The 27,515-nt window shown below is 40.4% G+C and overlaps 1 protein-coding gene across 1 annotated transcript in view; it reads left to right on the forward strand.

The window, feature by feature from the left end:
• CACNA2D3 (calcium voltage-gated channel auxiliary subunit alpha2delta 3) overlaps positions 1-27,515 on the forward strand; it is an 867,352-nt gene that overhangs the window by 684,924 nt on the left and 154,913 nt on the right. Inside the window, 6 exon segments of the mRNA XM_028518873.2 lie at positions 3,107-3,152; positions 3,307-3,404; positions 5,559-5,652; positions 8,803-8,898; positions 13,718-13,839; positions 16,402-16,482. Coding sequence (XP_028374674.1) covers positions 3,107-3,152; positions 3,307-3,404; positions 5,559-5,652; positions 8,803-8,898; positions 13,718-13,839; positions 16,402-16,482 — 537 coding nt within the window.

The following is a 27,515-nucleotide window of genomic DNA, read 5'->3' on the forward strand; positions in this document are numbered from 1 at the left end:
GAGGTAGACTAGACACCATGGTGCTCTTTCTCGGTGTCCCTGGTGAGTATGGCTAAAAGCAGGAAGGTCAATTACAAGTCAGGTTTTAATTGGTCAGAACTGGTTACAAATGAATACAGTGAATTTCCAGAAGATGGACCACCCTGTGGCTCAGATGTGGCTGAGAATGAAGAATGAGATTGGTTGTCCCTAAGGTGCCAGTCCTCATAAATGGTCTTCTGGTTTACCACCGATTGTTGTGCATTGTTTCATAGGTGTTGCTTTTTGTCTCTCAAGCACTTGTGTGATCTTGAGGAATAGGAAGGGGAGTGAAGGGGGTCACTGTGACCTGAGCAGAACGCAGAGTGCCCATTGCAGTTGTAATCAACTGTGTGGCCTCTTCCCAGAGACATGCAAGAGAAAACAGGCAACTCTGTGACTAGGGCAAGATGCTCATCAGGATGAGAATACTTCAAGATCATTTTTGTAAATTCTAGAATCTTCTGACTCCATGAATACTACTGACTATGAAATCAGAAAATATAGGTCTAAGCCATCTAAGGTTAAGCTTAGGAAATAGCCTATGATCAGAACAATAGAAGGAGAGATTTTTGATCAATTTTTTGCCTCTCAAATATCCATTCCCTTAATCAACCCTTAGTACATGGGCTAGCAAGTTGTTTTGCATTGTCTTTTGGATCATTTCAGTTTAGTTACTACCTTCTCCCTGTATGCTTTATAGCTGTTAGGCTGAGAGGTCACAAAGAGAATTTCAGAGCTAACTACAACCACAGTGAAAGAAATTAGTTTGAATCCTCAGGAAGGGGGAGAGTGTCTGGTTATCCACACAAAGGAGATGAGACCTTCCTCTCTTTGTTGATCCCCTATGAATAAGAAGGCTTACAGCCTGCCAACTTTGCTGAGTAACTGAGCCTGAGAAAGCTGCTTCCCTTTAGGCTAACTAGGAGAGGGTCTTGTCATCAGAGATGGCCAACACATGATTGTTTTGTTCTCTTCTTGGAGAAGGAAGGTTGTCTTGGGAAAGACAACCACAGTTCTGTAGGATCTTCCATAGGGAATGCTGCCTCACAGAATGTAGGTATTTTCAATGTGCTTTGCAAGTGCCAGCCAGATATTACAATTATGATGAACAGGTAGACTTTGCTCCAGGTGTGAAGAGCCACTACTGAGGTTGAAGTCATGGGCTGCAGTTCTACTTGCTGAAATCACTCCTCTTGTGAATCTCTATGACACTTTATCTATATCTTTAATATCTGTTATACACAGTAGTTGTTCAATCAGTTAGAGCTTATGGAATTATTGTCAGCATTATCAATCATCAGTAGGTGTGATTTTTGTCAGGAGGATCAAAATAAGAGGTAGGAGAATTAGGGAACAATTAAATGTCTTTGGTGCCCTAGAAATTCATAGAGGAAGCAATCAAAAAGATCCTTTTTTGAGGGTCTCATCTGTAAGAACTATGAAATATATCCAGAGAGGGATTGGTGGATCAAAGTTGATGAGAACAAAAACTAGAAAAACAGATAGACTTGACATCATTAACCCAATGTTCCAGAAAGGTAAGATCCCACATGAAGGCCCTTGCACTACACTTCCTTCTGCCATGACCACTCTCGGCCCTGTTATCTGCATGGCTCTCTCCCTCACCTCCTCCAGGACTTTGCTATAAAGCATTTCTCTCAGTGAAGACTTCTCTGACTTCCATAGTTAAAATAAAAAATTTCTTTCTCAACACTTCACATCTCTTGGCACTCCCTACCCTTGTTATATTCTCTCTTTTTCTTCATAGTCCTCATGATTAACAGATAAGCTATGTATTTTAGTTATTTACTTATCCTTTTTCTGCCACTAGAAAGTAAATACTATGAGGGAAGTGACTTTTGTTTTGCTCACTGCTACATTCTCAGGTCCTAGACTAGTACTTTGCTCAGTGAATATATGATAGGAAAGGAAGGATGGAGGGAGTGAAGAAAGAAGGGCAGGTGGATACATGGATTGTCCTAGGGACTGATCACCATCCCATTTAATCCTCTCATGGAGTCTACATGTTAGGCATTTTTACCTGTGTCTTCTGGCTGATATAACTCCAACAGTTGAAGTGGCATTCCCAAGATCATTCAACCAGTAGGTGTTAGAGCCAGGATATGGTCACTTGGGAATACATGATGATATTCTATCTAATTTATCCTTTACTTCCTATAAAATCAAACAGGAGTATGTGATGATAAATCTAGTATTTTTCTGTATTTTACACATTGGTACTTGAGGAGAAAATTGAAATCCTGTGTGCAATAAGACACTGTTGTTCATTTGAGAAATTTTGACACCCCAAAACAAGCTATAAGCATCACTGGAGTCCCTGAGGTCATCATTCAGAACTATATGTCTGCTGATCACCCATTGAAATGAAGTCACATGAAGACACAAGGAAAGAAAGTGATTCCACATAACAGGGATGGTCCAGAGCATTCTATAAAAACTCCCAAATTCTCTGCTAGCCCCTGTTCACTTAGCTACCTTTCCAGACTGATGACTCATTTTTACTTAGGATTCTGTAATAACTAGCAATTTTGGCTGATCAAAGCAATTGAGTATTGGCAATTTCATATCATTCAACATATAATTTCACCCTCACAACCACCCATCAGTTAGAGACTATTATTGTTATTCCTGCTTTGCACATGAAGAGACTGACATTCAGAAAAGTAAAGTAACCTGCTTGTGTCACACAGGAGTTAGTGGCCTAGCCCATCCCCCAACTCAGGCTTCATGGGCTTCCCAAGAGCAGTGTTTCCACCATTATGCTGAGCTTCTCTCCCACAATACATTGGTGTATCACTTCTCTGCAAGGTGTTAGGGCTTTCCTGGGATACACAGTCACGGACGGTGGTGGCTCAGTGAGTGGAGTGGGGACAGAGTTCTGCTTGGAAAAGGGGGTGTTTCCTTTGTTTAGAGTCCCTTTTGCCAGGCAGATATCTTTTGGTTGATGTCTACCCTTACCCACTCCATGGCCCTGCTCCAGAATATTTGAAGTTCATGAGAGGATAAGGAGGGTCAGTGCCCAACACAGATGGCACTTATTCATTCACTTCTTCTTGACCTCTAGGCCTGCATGACTTAGAACACCCTGATGTGTCCCTGGCAGATGAATGGTAAGAATCAAAGTCCTTCATCAGTTTTAGCATTGGGTGCCATTTTTGGTTTGAGGTTGTCATACTCCCTCACTCCGTTCTCCTGGATCAAAGGCAAAGGAAGATGATGCTGTAAATATTTACATGCTTGTTCTGTGCCACGTCATGTTCTTAGGTCCTACTGCAACACTGACCTACACCCAGAGCACCGTCACCTGTCTCAGTTAGAAGCTATTAAGCTCTACCTCAAAGGCAAAGAACCTCTGCTCCAATGTGAGTGTGCTTCTAAATGTATGTTGCGGGTGCATGTGGTGGTTGGGAGTGAACTCAAAACCATAACTCAGTTTGCTATGGAAGCTTTGCCTTGGCAGAGACTATCAGTCACATTAATTCCAGCCAAATGCCTGCATCCTGTAGGAACAAGAGAAAAAATGTGGGTTATGGAAAGTCGTGCAGAATTCCCAATGCCATAGTAACCCTTTATACTGGATTTGTCCCCGATCAAATCACTTAGGCAAATATCTGAGTAAGATGAAAATTTACAACTGAGGAGGAACTGGTTATATCTGCTCATCCAACTCCCTTATTTTGCAAATGATAAACAAGGGCTAGAAATAGGACTAGTCTCACTCAAGGCCATAATCTAGGTCTCCTGGTTCTCTTCAAGGTAGGATCACCACCATGACATGTTGCTTCCTGTGGAGCATGATCTACCCCTCTCCTCCCACCAAGAGCCTTCTGATGGTGCTCAGTGAGTCAGAAATGGCAGGTGACTCATGCACAGGGAGCAGCAGGGAGAGCAGCAGCAAGGCTGGGGGACTCACTGAGTACAAGATCTGACCTTGAGCTAGTATACATTAGCTGCAGTAGCTAAAGATTGGACAGAGGGAGGCTGATCAAAGGTCAGCATGGCACCTGCCCCTACCTACCACTAACAGATATCGCTTACTCAGTGATGTGAAGTATTCTTTATATATATGTTATCTTAGAGAATAGCCACAGCACCCCTGTGAGAGATAAGAGGTTATCCAGCCCCTAAACCACATCTTCGTGAAATGGATTAACTTTTGGGGATAAGGATCAGATGGTAATCATATGAGCCAAATTTTTTAAATTTACTTTGACTTTTTATTGGCATTTTTAGATGTATAGAAATTATATTTAAAAACCATTTATATTTACCATCCAGTTTTACCAAGTCTTAACATTTGCCATACTTGCTTCATGTACATTTTCAAAGAATGAGACATTACAGATCATGTTGAAGCCCCTTGGTGCTCTAGCCCTGTCCTATTGCTACCCTGTATTTGTTCACCATTCCCATACATTTTATACTGTTACTATGTGCTGAGTGGGGCAAAAGTAGGTTTACAGTTGCTCATATGGAAAATAATACAACAATTAAAAATAGTGAAATAGGAATAAATGTTTCACATACTCACAATTATAAACCTACTGTTGCCCCATCCTGTATATAGGTATCCTTAAAAATACGTAACATTTTCCATATTAAAATATATTTCCTATAAAATTTATATATATGGTATACTATATACATTTATCCTACAACTTGTGTTTTCACTTATAATTGTGTTGATCATTTAGCTCTAATTTATTTTTTTGAATTACTATACATAATAGTATTTCACTGCATGACTACTTATATTTCTCAGTGTATCCTCTTTTATTTTTTGCGGGGGATGAGTTATTTTCATTATTTTGCCTTTATAACAAAGTTCCACTGTGTTCTCAGCCCCCATCCTAGGAGAGACTGACCCAGTATGTGTGATAATTAGCTGCCCCCCATTGTGGGGTGAGGGAGGACTCTAGGATGCCTCTGCTAGACTCGTGACATCCTCTGGGTTCTTTAGCCTCTTCCACAGAACTCTGCCAAGAGTTTCTTTTCAAAGAATCTTATTTCCCATTCCAATATTAAAAAGAATTAATGGGGAAAATCATAAAACAAAGAGTCCTAGGGGTTATGAGGTTATCATATCCCTTTCGCTTTTTACAATGGACTGAAATCAGGGCCCTGAAGAATCACAGGTTTTGAGAGAGAACAGAAGTGGAATGAGAAGTACAAAATTCCCAAGAACTGTTGCCTTCTGGTCTCCAAATCACAGCTCTGGCATGGGGTCTATAACATGAACTATTAGATGGGGAGAGGGAGCAGAAAACAAGTGTGAGATATCCAAGACTCTCCATTTACTATTGTCTCATCCAAACACTTAGGGGGCTCCTGGATTGCTGGTGTATCAGGCAGTAGACTGTTTCATATTTTTGGCTAATGGGAGGTTAGTATAGAAAGCAACACACTGTGTGAGAAAGTAGCCTGCAGATACTGCAAAATGAGCCCAGTGAATGCCTCATATGCCTGGCTTTGGGGCCTAGCCAAAGCCATCTTTTCAAGCCTGTCCCTCCCAACAGGTGACAAAGAACTGATACAGGAAGTCCTTTTCGATGCCGTGGTGAGTGCTCCCATTGAAGCCTATTGGACCAGCCTTGCCCTCAACAAATCTGAGTAAGTGGTTGCACGTGTCCCCCTTTCATGGCCATTTCCCCACAAACAGTCCGAAATATGGTTATAGTTTAAGAACTAAACTGTTTTAGGAGCCTGGTGTTAAAGTTCTTTAATTTTCCCCAAAGCTCCAAACCACAAGAGCTAGAACAGATTAGCAGCTGGGGCTTGGATGGCAAGCTACTGGGTTTGACATATAATTTGTTTGAGTTTTAACATTACATGAAATTTGGTGTGCTGAGGTAGGGTGACACTTCGAATAGGCTTGGGGGTGGGGTGGAAGGAGCATTTTGCTTCCTGTCCTGCCATGGCTGCCTCTGTTTCACAGTCTGGGGGAACTTGGGATCCAGGCCAGGTTAGCTTATGAGTAGGATGGGGAGGAGAGAGAGCTCTGTTGCCTTATGGTGTTGGATAAAACCCTGTGGTTTCATTTGCAAAGTGGAGGATGCCCAGGGCTGGAGACCAGCAAGGCAGTTGTTGTCAAAGACAAGGGTCAGAACTGCTTCAGCAGCTTATGAGTACTATTAATTATTATTATTACATTTACTACTATTTTAGGTAAGCTCTTAAAGATTTAAAATAATAAGAAAATTATTTATTTTTCTGATACCTTCACATCACACAATATCCAGTTCTCATTTCTTTTCTGCCCTTTATTAATTTATTTCCTTCTTTTATCTTTAGTTTTGTATAGTCTCTTCTGTCTTGTCCATTCTGCTCTCATTTCCATTCATCCATTCATCAAATATTGATCACATGTTTATTATATGCCATGGGTGGGGCTAGCTGTTAGTAAAATGAGGTAACTCAATTAAACATGGTCCTTACCATTGTAGTACCTGTGGCATATGGTACACAATATTATTAAGAATTTTGATAACCGTGTTGAAGACAAATAAGGGCATGCAGATTGTAATAAGACCTAGAGTGGAGGTGGAAGACAGAGAAGACTTTTCTGAGCTGGAACTAGTTCAAGGGCTGGGGAGCATTTCAGGGAACTAGAACAGCATATGCAAAGGCCCTGAGGTAAGAGAGCACTTCACACATTTGAGGAATTTAAAGAAGGCCAACAGAGGTTAGATTAGAACATATTGGGAGATGAGGTTGCACAGGGAACAGGCAGTTCAGGACCTTGGGAATCAAGTTAAAGATTTTGAACTTTATACTCAAGAGTATTGGAAAATCACTGAAGGGTTTTAATAAGGACATTTTAAGATTTTTAAGAAGGACATGATTAGATTTGTATTTTTAAAGATCCTTCTACTGCTGTGTGGAGAGTGGATTATAATGGGGTAAGAAAAATACTGGAGGCATTCCCAGGGGTTTGCCACTTGGACAAGACAGTGGTAATAGAAACAGAGAGGAGAGATGCCCACGTGGCATACTTCAGAAGTAAGACCCCTTGGACTTGATGATGGGCTTGCCCTGGGAGGGGAGAGTGGCTGAACTGTCAAGGATCATTCTCAGGTTATCGACATGAATAACTTGGTATCATTTCCGAGGATGGGAAACAGCATAGAGCAGGTTTGGAACTCGACTTTGCCAAAGTTCTTTTCCAGACATATTTTTAAAAGATTTTTTAAATTTATTCCTAGAAAAAGGGGAAGGGAGGGAGAAAGAGAGGGAGAGAAACATTGATGTATAGGATAATCATCGATCAGTTGCCTCTCACATGCCCCCAATGGGGGACTTGGCCCACAAGCCAGGCATGTGCCTCAACTGGGAATTGAACTGGTCACCTTTTGATTTGTGGGGCAGTGCCCAAACCACTGAGCCACACCTGTCATTTTAAGATTAAAATGAGTCTAATTCTCCTAAGTAGACATGTGAGGAAGCAATTTAACACATGAGCCTGAACCTCTGAAGAGAGACTACCATTCTCGTTAGACTTGCCATATTTTGGGAATGTTTACCTACATGGATCTTATTCCCTGGGATGCTGGGAAAGAGTCAAAGACTTTCCTATGATTGCATTGTCTTGTCAATGTGGAAATGTTTCTTTTAGGCTTTCATGAAACTCAAAATCTTGTGCAAAGTTTGCTGGTTCACTTCTCACACATGCTAAAGATTTCCAAAATGGTAGCTTGCTTTGTAGTCCACATCTGTAACTGATTGGGCAGCCTGGCTTTTCAATTCGGTATTGGCTACAAACAGGAACAAATGCATAATGTTGGTTTTTATTCACCCCTAAATATTTAGAAGTAGTATTGACCACTTTGACTACCATAAAGATCAAGTACCCAAATGATCTTATATTGCAGATGGCATGGATAATGCTTCAAATCAAATCATTACTAGCACCCTGGGCAGGGAAGCAAACTCAACATCAGTTTCTCTTCATACTTTTATTGAAAATAAAATTATGTATTCATTAAGAAAACCATTTGATTTTTTAAAAAGAAATATGCATTGCAAATTTCCTAAAGAACATGTTTAAACATAAAATAACCTCAAAAGTTGAAAAAAAAAACCAACTCTTCAGTGAATTTGCAAGTGACTTTGCTTGATAAGGCCATAGGTGCCTGTGAATAGCATCTTCAGGACTATAGGAAGAGGCCGTATCTTTACTCACCTCCCTGGGGTTGGTGAAGCCTATGCTCTGGTAGAAGTTGCACGCTGGTGCCCCCAAATGGTGTTGCATTCAAGTCTTAGACATTTCCAGACGGGGGGATGCTGCAGATTTTACTCAATCTGTTGAAATCTGATTTCAGTTGCTTGTTTTTGCTAATGATGGATTCCACAAACGGTCTCAAATACAAAAGCAGACCTTGTAGCATCAGTGCAAAAAAGCTCACTTTCAGGATTTGCTTCGTCTCCTTAAAGTTGTTCCCATTCTCAGCCTGCTCTCTCTGACTTGTACCCAGAAACTTGAGATAAAAGTGTGCTTATTTAGCTTTGGTGGTGCAGTTTCTCATGATGTTTTTGTTATCATAGCATTCTTAGATTTTCTTACAAGAATTAGGATGAAAACTTTTATAAGTGATAGTTTGCACTCTGTGCTTGGGGTGTATGTGTGTGTTTCTATAATCCCTTTTTAAATTTCAAGTTTCAAAACTGCTACTCCATAAAAGATTCCATTGGTCTTAAAATGCAAAAGCTATTATCTGCTCATTGTCTGGAAGAACCCCCCTGATATCTGCTGCTGTGTTTCAGAAATTCTGACAAAGGTGTGGAGGCAGCTTTCCTTGGCACTCGCACAGGCCTCTCAAGAATCAACCTGTTTGTTGGGGCTGAGCAGCTCACCAATCAGTAAGTAGGAGGGGTACTCCAGGGGGCCCACGGAGATCCTGAGATGGGAAGTTCAAAGGGGCACTTATTTCATTTCTCAATTCCACCACTGGTAGAAACAAAATTCAGGCCACCCCAGGCCTGTTGACATTTCTGTTCTCTGTTCTATGATGGGGTCCCATCATGTGTGTTCACCTGCCCATTGGCCCTTCCACAACCCTTTGTTCTTCAGGCTTGTTGGCTTCTGTCCACTGTCCTGGAGTCCACTCCCACCCTGGTGAGTCATTTCAGAACTCTGGAAATTGTGAGGCTGCTGGGGGGGTAGGCAGCCAGAAGGAGGATGGCTCATCCCTTGACACATGGCTTCAGGGAGTTCAGCTGGTCCACAGCTCTGCTGAGGAATTCCTGCCTGTCCAAGAATCAGTATTTTGAGTCTGCTGTTTATTTGTTTGTGTACGTTTTGATAAACCTCTGTGCCTCTGCATGGAGCCTGAGGGCCTGCAGAGCCCACACCCAGGAATGAGCAGTATGGGTCACTTGGTTGGACAATGTTTCATTATGCTTCCAAAGAGACACAGAAGGACAGTGTGCAGAGCATTGCCAAATCCAGTACCCAGATGGCCTAAAACCACTGCTCAGTTCTTGTGTCTTCAGAGAGCCACAGGGCCTTAACTCTCCACATTGGTGTTTGTCCAGAGCTGGTGTAAACCTGGGAAGTCTTTTCTGAGCCTGTTCATAAGTTCTCAGTTTCTTTCCTATAATGCAAAAGACCTTATTAAGCCAGGAACAAATGGTGTCTGAGAATCACAAAGTTTGTAAAGTATATATGTGAGGGTTCAGAGGTTACTGGAGAACCTCACACACAGTGACCTTTGGGGTACCTGATGGTGAATAACTAAGAGTTAGTGACCCAGCAGGGGTTCTTTTCCATCCAGCTCAGTTCAGCAGTGCTCTTGCGTCTGTTAGATGAGGCCCTGACACCATTAGACAATCTCATAAATCCAAATCTGGTGTCTGGAAGGTCAATAGAGTTTTAGATGTTCTGTGGACTTGATTTTAATTCCTCTTCAAGGACTCTCTTTCTCAGCATCTCATATTTGTCATTTAGGAAGCTGGCTATAGTTGTGACTTTATTTTTTCAAGCCCTCATTTAGCCTTTACCCTTGAACAGTTATTTTTCCAGAGGGCAAGTTCTAGAAAGAAATAGAAGCATTAAGATACATGTCACCTTCTCCCTTTAGGATCCAGAGAGGCAACAGGAGACACAAGGATAGACTGTCTAGTGCTCAAAGATGAAGGCTGTTGCTTGTTTTGATATCAAAGCAAACAAACAAGAAAATAACAACCACAGAACATGGCATCTTGCTAGCCTGTTATCTGTGCTGTCTTGGCAGTTGAAAGACAACCACATGATGCTTGGGTTGCTGAGATATGCACCTGGCTTGTCTCACTCATTGCCTTCACTCTGTACATCTGAAAAATGGGGTGATGATCTCCCTGAGTTACTGTGAGGACCAAAAACTCATAGATATGAAACTGCTTTCAGAAGCTAGAAACTCATATACAACTATGAGTTCTAGTCTCTGTGATATTACAGTGACTCAGAGTGAGCACTCATTAGATATCTAAATGGATGAAATAATTCATTTGTCTTAGAAAAACATGTATCATTAATTCATATAGAGGCACCTTGAGTTCTATTGTCTTAGGGTCTTAGACCTGCCTACCTCCTCCAATCAAATGGTATTCACTGAGACCCAATTAATTGGATACACTCTATTACCTGGAGCTAGAAAGCTTTCAGAATTTCTGTTTTTTTAAGGGCATACAAGAAAGAGGTAAAAGTTTTGGGGAGAGTACTAAATACAATGTTCCCATCCCAGAGCTAACTTTTACTATCATCAGCCTCCTATACTGGAGTTCCACCACCTATCCCCACTGCCTGCTCTTGGAAGTGTTTCCATTATAGTTCATGGCCTCCATAACCTGTCATCATCCTCTGTATTAACAGTATGTTCTGAATGTGGCCTCTTGGGTCACAGGTAGCATGCACAGCATCCAGTGATGCCAGCCTCCACACTGTAGTTACTGCTCTCCTTCCCCCACAGTCCTAACTTTCAGATATGAGCACTTTACAATTTCCATTTGACCCAAAGAGAATGAAAGAAACTCCTGGGCTTTAAGAATCCCATATATTTGTTTGAGCCATTTTCAGTTTACAAAGCCCTCTGACTTGAAGTGCTGCGTGATCTGATGGTATCCTGTAAGGATATTACTATTCTCATTTTGTAGATGAGACTCAATAACTGACTCAAGTAACTCACTCAAGGTCATTCAGCTCTTCCTGACACCTAGACAAATTTTAAACAATACCACAACAGCCCCTACGACACAGCAGAAGGCTTTTACCTCACCCAGAAGTGTTTATCTTCCTGAAGAGTGTTTTCAGAGATTCCGTGGAATCAGGCCTCTCCTTCCTGCCTCCTTCTGAATCACTACTTTGTAGTTGTCATGCCTCCCAAGGTTTCCTGTCAACCAGACCCTTTCACATGCACAGCAGAGCACTGCAGGCTCCTGAGTGCTGCCCTGGCCTCCAGCATGGTCTGGTTCTACCCAGCAGGCACCAGACACCCAGAGGTGCAGTGTTCCAGACCTATTGCCTGTCATCCCCAAAGCCTGAATTTCTCCACCATACAGTCTGAATGACTACAGAAGGGCCCACTATAGCACCTGCATGTCAAGGGCACCTTGCTCCAGTGGTTATGTGAATCTTCCCAATGACCAGAAGTGACATAAGAGAACATGTTATGTCCATGCCCGTGGCTGAGTGTAGAAGCAGCTGTTCATTCCACTCAGGGCTTGGCAACTGTCTCCTTCCCATGTTTCTCCAAGGAGGCTTATGAAGACCCTCATGCCCAAAGAACAATGAAAAATCTCACATTTCAATTTTTGTGAAGCCTTACGATTTTAGACTCAGGAAGTGACCTAGTGCAGTACAGCAGAGCCAAGAGGAGCTGTCTGTGCTGCCGGCCCAGGAACTCCCCACACCCATCATTCTATAGAGCCCAAGGGTCTCTGTACATTTTCAGTCTTGCTCATGGCTTCAAAGCTGGCCTTCTGAATAAGAGCAGAGTGCTTTTTCCAGCTTAAAAAAATAAGATTTTAATTTCTGGACCATTATCCTGTTGGTGAGAATCAATAAGCAAATGGAGGCAGCAAGGCCAGACCATTTTTGGTCAACTATGTGCAGGTCCAGTAGCCCAAAAGTTCATAGGGATGTTAACCAAACAGAGAGAGAGCCCTTACACAGAAAGATGTCCATACTTATGAGGGATTTGAAAGAACTGAGAACTGTTATTTGGAAAAGATGTAGCAAATTGTCTTTACTGCTTGAGATGTTCTTATCTGGGTGAGATTTGACATATTCTGTGATCATTAAGCATATACAAAGCACATAATGAATGGTAGGATGTGAGAATGTCAAGAAAAATAAGGTCTCTGCCCTTAGGGAGGAATCAGGATGTGCTGGCATAAGTTACAGAGAGGCACAGTTCGGTGTTAGGAACTCTGAGGGTGGCCCCTGACAGCGTGGGCTCTGTGTCAAAGGAGTGAGTCCTGCATCTTTGGAAGAGATCAAGGGATCACAGGTTGGCCATACCCTAAAGTTATGAAATGCTTTCCTAAACTGGATGCCAAGCTCAAGTAGTTTCTAGTAACCAATGAGTTACAATTTAGCACATAAATTCGACCGTGATGAGACAATAGAGAATATCTGAGTATTCCTCTCCATGGTCGGATGATCTAACTCAATGCTGCAAATGGCTGGATTGAAAATGGTGCCATTTCTGGTTCAACCAGTGGCCTTTTCCCTGCATACACTTTGTCCCCTGATTGCCCTCCCTTCCTGAATGATCTTTGCAGAGTGTGGACTAACCAGACAGTTATTTCCTCCCCTGAGTTGGACCCTATCAGCCAAGACCAAGCACTCAGGTGCTAGAGAGTAAATGTGACTCAATTGATAACTCAAGCAAGAAACTCTCATTGGCACTTCAGTACATTTAGGGCTGTGGAAGGATAGAAAAATGTGAACAAAGCTCCTTTTCTCAGAGATCTTGGGACGTGTGAGGTGGAGGCATGACAATTGTGTAGATAAAGCTGAGGGAAAGGAAGGCTGTGTATGAAGGACTGAGGCTGTGGGCCCCAGTGTGGGGCAGACATACATATGGGACTTTGTGGGTTTGTGCAATAGGTGGTATTTGAGGCACACCTTGAAATGAGTAAGACTTTGACAGGAAGGAGAGAGAGTGCACGTAGCCTTCCAGATAGAAGCTGCCCCATAGGCAGGGATGGTGTGGGACTGACAGAGGGACCAGCAGCAGTCCTGTTTGGCTGGAGAGCAGGGAGGAGGGAAGAAGGGAGCAAAGGTCCCCACGTGGGCCCACTTTACCTCCTTTACACTTTTTCTAGGAAGAGTGAGATCTACTTAAAAAGTAGGTCCTCCTGAGGACGAACTGTGTCCATGTGGTGGATTTTAAGGCAAGATAAAGTTTTCTGACTGCCCTTTCGTCTTCTGATATGATTTCTTGAGGCTTTGTTAGTTCACTAGATAATCTAGGAAAAATAATTTCACCCACTGAGGTTTTGATTGCCAGGATTCTGCAAGATGTTTCTGAATCATCATAGGTACATCTAGTTGCACAGGCCCTCTGAGAAAGACAGGTTGGGGTTCTAAAGGCAAACACTGTTTTTATCTGACAAAGGCTGTTTGTTGGGATGCACCTGGGTCTGGCTTTTCCTTGCCTGAGAGGTGCTGTGCCTTCTTATTCCTTTCCATTTCAAGGGACTTCCTGAAAGCTGGAGACAAGGAGAACATTTTTAATGCAGACCATTTCCCTCTCTGGTACCGAAGAGCTGCTGAGCAGATTGCAGGGAGCTTCGTCTACTCCATCCCCTTCAGCACAGGTGGGTGTCCTTGTTGGAGGCAGGGCTCTGTCATCAGGTCCTGCTGGCCGGGGCATTTCCTGCAGAGTATGAGGGATCTGCTGAATGCTAAGGGGAGCCCAAGTCAGGCTTGAGAGCCAGTGCTGAATATCAGCCCAGTGCTGAACCAGTGACCTGTTGTGTAAGTGTAACAACCCCAAATTAAATGAAGCTCTTCTTGCTTAGCCAGGTTTTGCAATGAGCATTTCAAAAGCAGGACCATTATTCTGTACCATGTGGAATTTAAATACAAACTTCTCAGAAGATTTTTTAATGCTGTCACGGCCCTATTTAAAGAAAGTTCAGGCAGGCATAACATCCTTTGCCAAAACCTTCAGCAAGTCACATCACTTTGGAGGCCCACAGCTCCCCATCAGCACGGAACTGATTTAAATCAACATGCAAGAGTAAGGACTAAGAGTTTGTATAGCCTGTGCTCTCCTCACAGAAGGCTGCAGTGACCAATGGGGGGCATGTAGCCAATGATTTTTCCAGTCTTAAGATTTTGTGATATTATATAAAAAAATAAGGTCAGCCCCTTCCAGAAAAGAATAGCACACTGTCTTATTCCAACCCCAGCTGTAGCAGCACGCCAGACCAGAAATGCTTTCCAATTGTCCTTGGCTTTTTCTTGTCTCATGCATCCAATATTGTCAGTGTTCATTCTGTGTCAGGCTCTGTACATCATGGAAACGTCAGAGATGAATAAGACCCAGTTCTGTGAACTTGGATTGCTCCAGACAGTTCAGTCTGAACTTATGTTTTATATCAGGGCCCTTTGCATTAACCTCATACAAGCATTCTCAAGTCAACCCTAATGGAGGCTCTTGAATGCTCAGCATCAAAGCCCCTTCATTTCATTGCCATGAGTGAAAACACCTTCAGAAAAGGTTCTTTTGAAATCTGCATAAGACATGATGATGAGAGTTGTCTAATAATTAGTTGAATGGACTCATTATAAAGAAGGTCCCTCATTAATGAAGATATTTAAGAAAAGATGAAATATTACTATAGACATTCCCCTGCTGGGTGAGATTTTCAATAAGATTATCATTAGGTTTCCATTTGATCTGAGGCTCTTGGAGCCTGTGCTCCTTCACTGGCAGGCCTATGTGTACCCACGCCCATACACATGTATGTTTTCAAACATCAGTTTCCAGACTAGAGCTCTTTCTTTTTGTTACTTGTACATACTTCATTGCTGTATATATCAAATAAGACTGTGGACCTTCTCATTCTGCTGCAAACCTACCAATAATGTCTCCTATCATGTAGTCACCTAATACTTTCTTTTTCATAGTCTGCTAAAGAAAAAAAAATAGAACTTAGCTTAATAGATCTGGAGTCACTAAGTTATTCTTTGTGACAGAGTAACTTTTGCCCAAAACTGGACTGAAAGAAGCTGTGGGAGATGTGAGCACCCCCGAAAGTGCTGTGTGTGTGTGTGTGTGCATGTGTTGGGTGGCCTGTTGTTTCAGTTTGCTTGGTTATTATTCACCATTTTTCCTACAAAGAATTATGTCTGGAAAAAAATGAATTCTGATTAAGGCTGTTGCCTAATTGACTTTTGGCAAGTGGTGTTTTCATTTAACTTTCAATGAAATCATGTAATGAAAAGAATCTACCTTTTTCATGGTAAAGTTATGGATGACATAATATCTTAGAAGATTTCATGGCTCTTTTAGATTCAGGGGAAAATGTTAAAAATCACCAGTGCTGTAGCAGAGCTCTCTCTCGTTTTTGTGACTCTGTGTTGAATACCTATACACACTGGAAAACAAGCTGGTTTTCATTAATGCTCAGACCTAGGCCAGGAGAAATTCTTAATTGTTTTGGTCATAAGAGCATTCAAATTCATGTCTGCCTTTTTCTGCTTCTAAATTCCGTTTAAGTTACATTCATTGAACATCTTTTATAAGGCAGGAACTAGCTGGGAATTTGTACTCAGCATCTTTTAATTCATGACTATTGGAACCATTGTTAGTAATTAAAAATCTCTTAACACTAATGCCTTACTGTTAGCATGTTAAAAAGAGTAAGAATTGCATTCCAATTCTATTTCTGTTTAGAATAGTTTGCTAAGAAAAAGCAGGATTTACAATTAGAAATTTATAATTCAGTAAAGTTTTAACTAACAAATCAGATCTAAAGTTCTCAACTTCTTGAAAAATAATTTCAAAACTTTATCTCATGCAGCTCTCCATGGCTATATTTAGAATGGCAATATAAATATGATTACTGACACAACTAAATACTGCAATTAGTAACCACAAATTAGAAAAAAAAATGTGCTCTCTCCATGGTGGTTAGTACTTTTGATGGGAAGAGGCTGAACATCCCCCAGTGTTAGGTGGCCATGACTCCGGGTATAGATCCTTCAGTGAGGAGGAAGGCTACCCAGCACCTGTGCTGATAGCGGCCAGCTGCGGGTTCTGGGAAGCGAGCCCCAGCACCATCTGTAGCACTGGTGACTCGGAGTCAATATGATTACTCTCTTAACATGTGCTCTAGACTTATCTCCATTTTTGGTTTTTCTTCTTATAGGAACAGTCAACAAAAGCAATGTAGTGACAGCAAGTACCTCCATCCAGCTCCTGGATGAACGGAAATCTCCCGTGGTAGCAGGTAAACAGTGGATTTCAATCAATGAATATAAAATAAGCAAGGCATCCGCTTATCTGGCCAGCCAACTATTTCTACGTACTAGAAAGTTTGTTTTCAAAGGAAAAAAATTTAAATTACTCCCTTTTTATCTTGGTGTCATCTCCTCCAATCCAAAGCTCTGACAGCTGGTTGTATTCGATAGGAAAACAGAAATCTTTCCCAGGACTTCTATTCCTAAACTCTGAGCCAGTAAGAAACGTTGGTGTGCAGAGGAGACTTTCCCGGCAAAAGGTAGTGTGCTCATTTAAAGTAAGCACCAGATCTCATACTCTTACATCATTAGGATCACACTGAGCATTACAAGGAGATTGTGGGCTTGTTTTAGGCAAATACAAGCCGAAATGTGCCCTTCTCCAGTGAGCCTGAGATTTTCATCACCCTAATCCCCCTGAGGAATTAGAGTTAAATGTATCTGCAGGTGCCGGGTTTGAGAAGCCAAAACATTTTGCAATTGAGAGTCTTGAACTGTTGGAAAAAGAAAAAGGAGAAGAAGAAGAAAAAGAAAAAAAATAAAACCTGTTTCTGGCTTTTCCCATTTCTCTGGCTCTCAGGAGTGTCAGTAGATATCTGTGGCTGGCTGGGAACTTTCACTGGTGGTATTTGGCCTAAAGGGCCAGAAACTGCCACAAGCCCTCCTTGGAGGACAGCTGCTAGGAAAAATGGAGCTTAAAAGCATGTTTGGCACATCATCTATTTCTGATAAATAATTCTTGAAACTATTGGTTGATGGCTGGGTAAGACTTTCCAAGCTCCATCCTGATATTATCTAGATTTACCAAAAGGAGTGATTTTTGTTTTGGAGCAGCTTCCCTCAACAAGTTGTACTAGAGGGTGGATTTGAATATCAACTTCTGTGTCTTTTTGAATGTTTGTGGGAAGGAATGCAAATAGAGCAGACAGGTCTGAAGTGGTTATTCTTTGGCTAGGAAACACCAGGGTTTTTTTTCCCACTTTATTCTGATTTAAGCTTATGTGTCCTAATTATATTAACTGGTATTGAAAGATTTGGGGACAGTTCCTCATAACTGTCCCCATAAATATATGGGTTATTGGGTATACCAAGTAAGATAGTCTTATGTATCTGACCTGGCGCTCATCTTAAACTAGGCAGACCTGTAACTAATCAGCCAGGAGATAAGGACTCTAAGGATTCATGGCTGCTATCTTCAAATTTTGTCACTTAGTATCTCATGTTTCTTGACAAAACTAGGAGACAGGATCATAATTTTAACTCAGCAACATTTATTTGTGCTTAAAAGAGGTCAGACTTGCTAACCTCCAGGCTGCCCAGCCAGCTAATTCTGGAGGCATGTTATCTCTTTGCACCTGGTGCCACACACAGCACCAGTCAGTGACATGACCTGACCAACACTGTCTGTCTCTCTGTTTGAAATTTATTTTTTAAAACCTTCTCCTGAGGTTTCTCATTCAGTCATCCCAAAGGATGCTCTGTGTTGACCCTAAGATGACTGTGCCCTTCCAAGCCACTTCTGTCCAAATTCATTGAACTATGCCCAGATGTTTCTAAGCATCTCATACATGATAAATGTGTATTTGGCTGAGTAAGGGTGAAACATGGACTCAGCTGAGGTACTGTGCATCCAGTCTGGAGGATAACATGACTTTTCCAAAGGGTTTGCTGGTCTACTGTTGAGTTATATGACTGGCCAGAGACCACCTTGAATGGATAGAAGACACATCCCCTTATTTATTGCTGCTCAGTAAGTGTCAACTGATCCTCATTTTCAAAAAATAATTACAGAACAAGATAAAGAAGCAAGGTTATCTGATGAACTGAGTTCTTAACTTTTAAACTGGGCAATTATTAACCTTTCTTTTCTCAGTGTGTTTGGTAGGCATAAGATAAAACACATTTTCTCAGTTTGATCTTGAAGGCTGCCACAGATGCAGCACCATGATAGCAATAACCTCAGGAGGACCTTTCTGTCTTCAGAAGGAGAGTGGCCGCTTCAGCACTTCCCCCAAGTTTCATTGATTCTGACTCACCCATCATGTCACTGCGTGATTAGGTTCCCTAACTTTCTTCTGTGTATTTTCCTCAAATTAAGTAGACATTGTTTACCACTCTAAAATAAAAAAGGCCATTTTAATTGGGGAAGAAGCCTGGTTTTGGCAGGTGAACATGGAATATGTGAGCAGGCTTGTCCCCCACCAGTATGCCTACAACAGCAGATGGGGTCCAGCCAACTGGCAGTCATTTGGGGTTTCAATGAAATCCTTGTGTTAAATTGAAATTTATCTGAAAAGAAAGGTGTACAATTTTGCAAATAATTGTCAAGGACGACTTTGAAAGGCCAGCATGGCTCCCAGGCCTGATCTGGTATTCTCATGCTCCTTGGCTACATGTATCTGTTTGGAGTAGAAAGAGATTCTTGTTTTGTTTTTGTTTTATTCTCTTCTTACTTTTTTTCTTGTTTTCAATTTTAAACAAAAACATTTAGATACTCATCTGTCAATGACATCTTTGAAGAAAGGGCAGTCAAACTGGGCAGGACTCCATTTATGTGTCAGCCCCAGTGCATAAATGGGCCCCATCCATCTTCTCAGCCTATGACATTGCTTACAGTCCTTCTCTTGAGGAACCTGCCAACTCTCCAGCTGCCACTGGTATACTGATTTTTTTTTATTGCTTTCCCACTGAAAAGGGAGAAGAAGTAGGACTTTGTCTTTGACATCCCAAGTCTCTCCAGCCCTGGGACCTTCTGTGTGTATCACACCCCTAATCTATTTTTCCATTGTTGTTGGAAACACATACCTTGGACTGTAAGGTCCACATAGATTTGTCACTCACTCTCTAACTTACTAAATGTGTGGTCTTAGATCTCTGACGATCAGTCTAAAATCAGATCATTACCTCTATCACCTTACTCTGGGTTGACTTGAGGATAAAATGAGAAACTGAACAAGAGAATACCTGTATATGAAGATGTATAAACATGTGAGGATTTGGGATAACCTATTTTTATCGCTACATTGGCAGCATATCTATTGATTCCCTCATTTATTCAATGAAAATTTTCTGATCTCTTGCTTTTACCAGATACTCTAGATATAAATAAATAATAACCAGAGTCTATAAATGACATACCCTTCCTTGCCCCAGAGACTGCAGTGTATTCAGTAAGTTATTTTTAAGCCATGTCTATATAAGGCAAGTGAATTGAAAAGCTAACCAATTATCTGGAAGGTCCTAGAGGTCAAAGACTTTGATCTATTTATCTTATGTCCCTCACAGCATAACCCAATGGAGTACCTGAAACATAGTGGATCAATCCTTGATAGGAATTCTATAAATTGAATTAAACTTATAGAAACCTGTTCTGCCCTTACATAGTTATTCTGACTTGAGTTTCATAAATTGTACAGATAATGACATTAATTCTCCATTTACTCTCAATGGAGAGACCAGGCCATGGTGACTAATAGTCACAGGCTCTGCTTCCTCTCTACTTGGACAGGAATGACCTACAGAAAAAGAGGAATGAACAGTGGGGAGGAACAGACACAAGTTGGAAGGTGTAACCATGCAGGGAACTTCCTCCTTTTCATGGAGTGTTTGTCTGACCATCCTATTCTCCTTCTAGACCTTCCTTCTGACAAATACAAAATGCCCAATCTCAATTTTTGTTAAGTTCAGATTTATTATTTTAAAAATAATAAACAACAAATTCCAAATTATTTGCATTTGCTTTATCTCTCCCAAAATTGTTCTAGTTTGATTTCTTAAATAAATCGTAAACTCTCCAGAGATAAGGACTGTCCCAGTCATCTTGTTATTCATGGTATAACGGCTGACATGTGGTAAATTTGTCTAAAACATTGAGCAAATGGCTCAAGGAAGATGGGGTTCATGGTCACCTGTCATGTGTAGGTATGTAAGCTTGTAAAACCTACTCTCCAGACAGTGGGGGTACAGTGCTTGACTAAGATGCTAAGGGAGATACTCAGCAGCTAAAACACCAATCCTCACTATAATAATATGTGAGTAACATATAGTAACAGACCAACTTGGGTATTTTAAGGAATGAAAACTGTTTAGTGTCCCATCCCAATGGCAAACACATAAACCCAGTAGTTACCTCTGCATTAGCAGATGTCTTGTCTGAGATCCAAGCATAAAACATGATGCTTGGAATAACTGGTCTCAGCAGCAGCAGAAAGAGATTATAGATATTAGAGGCATTAGCTTTTTACAGAAAATTTTAAAAACAGATTTGTTGAGGTATAATTTACATGTCAACATTTTACCTGTTTAAATGTAAAATTTGATGAATTTTAGCAAATTTGGGGGTAGATGGAGCGGGGAGCTCTGATCTGCCAATCTGTTCCTTTGCAAAGAATACAGACCACATTAGATACATTAATTCACTCAAAGGAGGAAATTTGAAAGTGCAGTTATGAGTGTCATTAGTATAATTCCAGGCAGCATGATAAAGAGAAATGCTTGGTGATAGGACAAAAGATTACATTTTTACCTAGCTAATTAGGAAAGATATTGATTAACATCCTTGACCATTAGCTATTGTCAGCTACGTGTTTTTAAACTGCTTGTACTATTCAATATTGACTCTTCATTAGTATTGGATGAGTAATATTGGCAAGGGCTTTAGGCAAACATTCAGCTTGACACTATTTCATTGGTGGGATTTACATATTTGGTATATGTGAGTTAAATAGTATGTCAGGATCATGTGTCCAGTCTGCATGGATAAACCTCTGTATTGCTAGATCTTCACAAAAGGACTCTTTTTGTGTTGGCAGAAATTAATACTTATTGATTAAACCAGTAGTTCTCAACCAGGGGCAATTCCCCACCCCTCCTCAAGGAGATATTTGACACCATCTAGAAACATTTTTCTCACATCTGGTAGGGAAGTGTGCCACTGGCATCTAGTGGGTAGAGGTCAGGAATGCTGCTAAACATCCTACAAGGCAGAATTACCCGGTTCAAAGTGTCAGTAGGTACGTGACTGAGAAATGCTGTGTAAACTGACAGGAAGCTCCAACTCTTGGTGCTTTCATATTCCGTGTTTTCCCTTATAGGCTCATTTACAGAAAGATCTTGTTTCATTTCTTCGTTTTTAACTAAACCATTCAATAAATACACATCTAGCACCTACTGTGTACCTAGTGATGGGGACACAGCTGTAAACAAGCACCCCAGAGAACTTTGTGGAATGGGGGGGGGAGGGGACTATTGGCATCCCATCACCAGAGGCTGAGGTGACAGCTGCCCCATGAAGAACCATTCCACCCCAATGCTGCCATGTTCCCTGAGAATGCTGAGTGAGAGCAAGTGCTATCAATGGAAGCTTCCATTTGTGTGAGAGATACAGACAAGCATCACCTGCATGGAGGAAGGGAGAGAAAGGGAGCTTCCAATAATAGTAAATGCTCTATAGAAAATACACGTAGATCAGGATAAAGAGATGAAGTGTGATCAGCAGTGGCAAAGGCAGTATGCATGCCCATGTTCATACATACCTGTGTATGGGTGTGTGGTGGCACTGGTGCCTCTCCAGATTACAGGTGGGGGTTCAAAGAAGGCATCTGTAAGGAGGTGACATAAGCAGAGTCCTGAGTGATGAGATGCAGCCCTTATGCAAAAAATCTATGGGAAGAGCATTCCAGACAAAGGCAACAGACTTCTCCAAGAATCTTGAACAAGATCCCTCATATATGTTGTGTATATGTTCCAGGTGGGTACTCTGAGACACAAATGAGTCTTTCAGGTTTGGGGTCTATTTACTAGGATTTAAAAGCACGACTGATGGTCAGGTTGGCAAACAACCAGGGTAGGTAGAAAAACAAAGGCAAATTTTTGCTCTAAATGTCAGTTGTGACATGAGGCTTTTTATGTGTTTGGCGTTTGTTTTTTTAAGCTGACAAATGGATGCAATGCAGTGGCAAAAGGAGGTCTAAACCAGTAGGAGTGACAACAGCAACCTTTAGAGACATGGATTAGTGATATGGCTACCAGTCATGCTGTATGTATTACAGTCTGCAGCAGAATTTCAGTTAGAGTTGACCGCTTAGATCAGCTGCTCTACATACCATGGTGGCCAGTGACGGACATGGTGAGGATTGCTACTCCAGGAATAAAAATAGCCCAGAGTTTTGAGAAACTGGATCCTCTGTGCTAACTCCGCAGGACACTCACTCCCAAGAGTCACCATCTTTTTATAAACCTGAGTCAAAGCTCCAGCACACCCTCCCCTAAAATTCAGCAGCAGAATTTTAGGGTAACAGGTCCTCATACCTGGCTTATATATTCTCTATGGGCAAGTTAAGATCCCTCTTTTTGAGGTCATGGTGAGGTTTGAACATTAAAGCCAATGTGAACCCAGGACATCAGAGTGAACACAGGACCATTGTCCCCTCTTGTTCTGGGCCTGAGTTTTCAAGTTTGTAAAATGAGGTTGATTGGTGCTTTGGATTTCTAACAGCCTAGTTTTAAAGATTGATATTTGTTTTATTATTAACCAATAGTAGAATATTTCTTGCACTCAGATTCAATCTAGCTTTAGGGGGCCCCTTTGGTTCCTGTTGAGAGATATAATGACCATTTACACACACACACACACACACACACACATATGTGTGTGTGTATATATATATATATATATATATATATATATATATAAAGATTTGTACATTTGTACATATAAAGTACTTGGTAAATGTTCACAGTTGAGGGCCCAGTAATGGTTATTATTATTATAGTAAATTATTATTGATGTTCTTATGTTGTTAAGAATGACTTTGTTACATCCACCACCACTCACTAGCCACTGCCTATTGCTACATACTGTTCTCTGTAAATATGTGCATAGGGAATGTCATTATAGTATCTTGATACATTTCATAGTATGACTTGGAAGCTCCCATTTTCATGCACCTATGCCTTAAAACAGGAGTTGACAAAATACAGCTATGGGAATCTGTAATTCTAGGCTGCCACCTATTTTATCATGTTTTGTTTATTTATAGTTTTGTTGAGATATATGTCATATACTATAAGATTTACTCATTTAAAATGTATAGTTCATTGGGATTTAGTATACTGGCAAAACTGTGTAACCATGGCCATTATCTAATTTTAGAATAATTTCAACACTCCAAAAAGAATCACTCGTACACACACTCTCATTCTTAATATACCACTTCTCATCCCAGCCCCAGGAAACCACCATTCATTCTACTTTCTGTCTCTATGAGTTTGCTGATTCTGGACATTGCAGATAAATGAAATCACAGTATGTGTGAAACCACACAGTATGTGATCTTTTGTGATTAGTTTCTTTCACTTAGCTTACTGTATTCAAGGTCCATCCATGTTGTAACATGTGTCAATACTGTTTTAATTGCCAAATGATATTCTATTGTATGTATATGCAGAATTTTATTTATCCATTTAGCAGTTGATAGACATCTGGGTTGTTCCTACTTGTTAGCTGTTATTAATGATGTTGATGTGAACATTTAGGTACAAGTTTTATGTGGATACGTTTTCATTTCTCTTGGGTAAAGACCTAGGAGTAGAATTGATGGGTCACATAATTCTGTGTTTGATATTTGGACAAAATGCCAAGCTGTTTTCCAAAGTAGCTGCACTATTTTACAATCCCACCAGCAGTGCCTGATGGATCCAATATTTCCACATCTTCATCAACACTTGTTAATGTCTGTCTTTTTCATTTTAGCCATTCTAGTGGGTGTAAAGTGATTTGCACTTACCTAAAGACTAATTATATTGAGCATCTTTTCATATGCTTTTTGGCCACTTGCATATCTTCATTGGAGAAATGTATATTCAGACCTTTTGCATATATTTAAATTACCTTATTTGTCATTTTATTGTTGAGGGGTAAGAGTTTTTTTTTTGTATATTCTGAATATAAGTACTTTGTCAGATATCTTCCAGCTATTTTTGTAAATAACATTTTATTGAAATACAAAGTCATGCCTATATTGTCTATAGATACCTCCTGCTAAAAGGAGCAGAGCTGGGTAGTTGGATAGAGACTGTGTTGACTACAAAGCCAAAAATACATAGCACCCAGCCCCTTATATAAAAAGTTTGCCAACTCCTGCTTTAGATGAAAATATATCACAGTCCATTAAAAAAAGCATAAAATGCTGACTTGTTCACTCCTTTCACCATCTTTTTCTCTTATAGAAGTGAAGTGGATGTTTAAGCCAGAGGCTATATAAGTAGATGTTGAAGACAGAGCTTCATATATGAGGTGGTGTCCATCTGTGCCTGATGCTTTTCTATGTGTGGTTACACAGAAATCCCAATCTAAGATACTAACCTTTCTAAAAATACATGTTCTCATTGTCAGTCAAGACAGTGATTTACTTAATCTTTGCTCTAGTTTATAAACCTCTGAACAGTGTAATCAGCATAATACTTGGTAGAAGATTGGACATGCCCTCACATGCTTTGGTGGAAAACAGTTTCTGGGATTTTTTTCCCTTAACATGGCTCATGAGAGATTTTGGGATTTATTTAAGTGCTTATATCCAGGCAAATCCCCTAGTGACCTTGTTGGGATTTTGATCTTGGTTAAGATCATAGTATGTATGACTCATCCTAAGTGGAAGGCCTGCAAAGTATAAATGAACTAGTGTGCCTTTCTGCTCCTTGGAAGGAAGGGATGGGCATGAGCAATTGCATCAGGAGCATAAATGATTTGTCAGTCAGTCTGTAGACTTTCTTGTTCATAGCAAAAACTTTGGTCAGTTCATTCTGGGAAAGGGACAGTGTTGATCAAAGACTTTTTATTCCCACAGCTTTCCAAATTTTATACTTACCAAGAACTCCTGGTTCTACTCTAGGTGAAAGATCTGCATGAGGTCGGGATTAACATCTGAATGTCATTCCTCATTTGAGGCCATATTACATGTGACCAGGTTCAGGCATATGGGAGTATACAAATCTCTTTGAAAATGTAGGGCATGATCATATTATATGCCTTTACTTTACAAGCCTTCTTCCATTTTCCAGATTTTTTGCTGATATATTCAGGTTTTAAGCCAAAATTATTTTTGTTATTATGTTATTTTATTTGTGTTATGTATTTCTCACTCTTGTATGCTGTATGCTTTTCCCACTTCCTGTCTTCCATTCTCTCTGGAACCCACTCCAATCAGGTTTTATTCACAGTGAAACATTTCTCATCATGGGTACCCATAACTTCCATATAACCAAATCTAAAATTGAACTTCAAATGTCCTTTTTCTTGGTCTGTCAGCAGGTCTTGACAATGTTGATCATGTTCTCCTTGAAGTATTGCTTACCTGGCTGCTTACCTCTCCTGGGTCTCCTTTGCTGATTCCACTTATGTCCCTAATTGTTAATATTTGAGGGCCCCGAGGGTCTCTAACTGTGCCTTCTATCTGCTCTCAAGGCTTTACATGTAATTCATGGCATTTTAATGACAAGCCAGACCTTTCTCACTTTACTCTGCTGACTACTCAACAGCTTCACTCCTTTTCAGATAGGTTTGTCAGATGCAATAGATTCCAAGTTGAAGTCCCAATCCCGTTTACATCCTTACCCTCCACCCTTCCTCTACAGTCTTGCTGATATAGGTATTTCTAGTAAATTAGTTATTCATGAGTCCACAGACCTTGAAGTTATTTTTTTTTACATTTATTTGGGTAACATTGAATATACTCAAAAGTAGACAAAAACATAAAAGGAATCTCTGTGTATCTTCACTCAATTCTAGGAGCTATCAACTTCATGGCCATTGTGCCCTTCAACCCCCAGCACACTTCCACACCACCCAAATTAGTTTAAATTAAATCTTGATCATTAAATCATACATCCATAAATATATCAGTACACATTTTGGTTTTAATATAACAATACCATTGCCTAAAAATAATAATTCCTAATTACCTATTACCTAGTCAGTCTTTAAATTCCTAGTTGTCTCAAAAATCTCATTTTGCTCCTTTGTTTCTATCATCTATTATTTTCATCTCTCTATTTTTTTCCTTCTGTATTCTGGGAGAGCATATTCCAGAGTATGTATTTGGTATCACTGATTCAATATGTTGCAGTATTTCTTTTGTACTTCTGATGCTGACTGTGGTATATTTTATTCATTTATCACTTATGTATTTGTATTTGCTTATCATTTACTACCACTAGTCATCATTATTTTATTATTATTTTATTATTATCTGCAGCTATTTACTCCTTCTTTCCCTGTGGGGCATTGCATATCCTTGCACATTGCCATATGCAGTACCTTCCTGCTGGGCCGTGTGCTTCTATGCCTTGTTACCTCCAAACTTAGTCATATCACATGATTTTGCCAATGGAATGTGAATGGGCATAATGTATACCAAATCCAACCAGCGACTTTAAAAGTGCTTCTTCTGCATCTTAAGGGCAATGTTGCCTTTCTTCCTTCTTTTTTTTTTCTGTTAAGTATATTTTACATGATTCCAGCTTAGGTATCTTTCTTAATTTTAGTCATTGTTAAAATATGGGGTATTTTCCAATAAGCAGGGTAAATGGCTTCCCCTTGAGTGTCTTGATGCCAGGTGTTGTGGGAGTTAAATGTCCTCACACGCTCAATATGTAGGAGTGAATGGATTCCCTCTGTTTCTTGAAGCCCTGTGTCTCAGAGGAAGGAATAACAGCATCAGGTGAGGAGTTTAGACTATTACTCTCTTCCTTTCTATCCCACTGAAAGTTACATCTTTTTCTGAACAATGGGCATTCCTGTTGAAGACTTGGATATCATTGGCCAGTATTTCTAATTTCTAGTATACGCATAATTTTTTTCTTTTTCCATGTATTCATAAAGATTTCAATGGGAAACACTACTTATTAGCCAGTGTCTATTTAATCATTTTCTCTGGTTCAACTGAATTTCTTCCCCTTCCATCTAAGAACAGCTTTTCCAGCCCAACAGAGTCACAGTGGTAGAAAAAACCCTCATTTTCCCATT

The sequence above is a fragment of the Phyllostomus discolor genome, chromosome 7, assembly GCF_004126475.2.
Source record: "Phyllostomus discolor isolate MPI-MPIP mPhyDis1 chromosome 7, mPhyDis1.pri.v3, whole genome shotgun sequence".
In the NCBI taxonomy this organism is placed as follows: Eukaryota; Metazoa; Chordata; class Mammalia; order Chiroptera; family Phyllostomidae; genus Phyllostomus; species Phyllostomus discolor.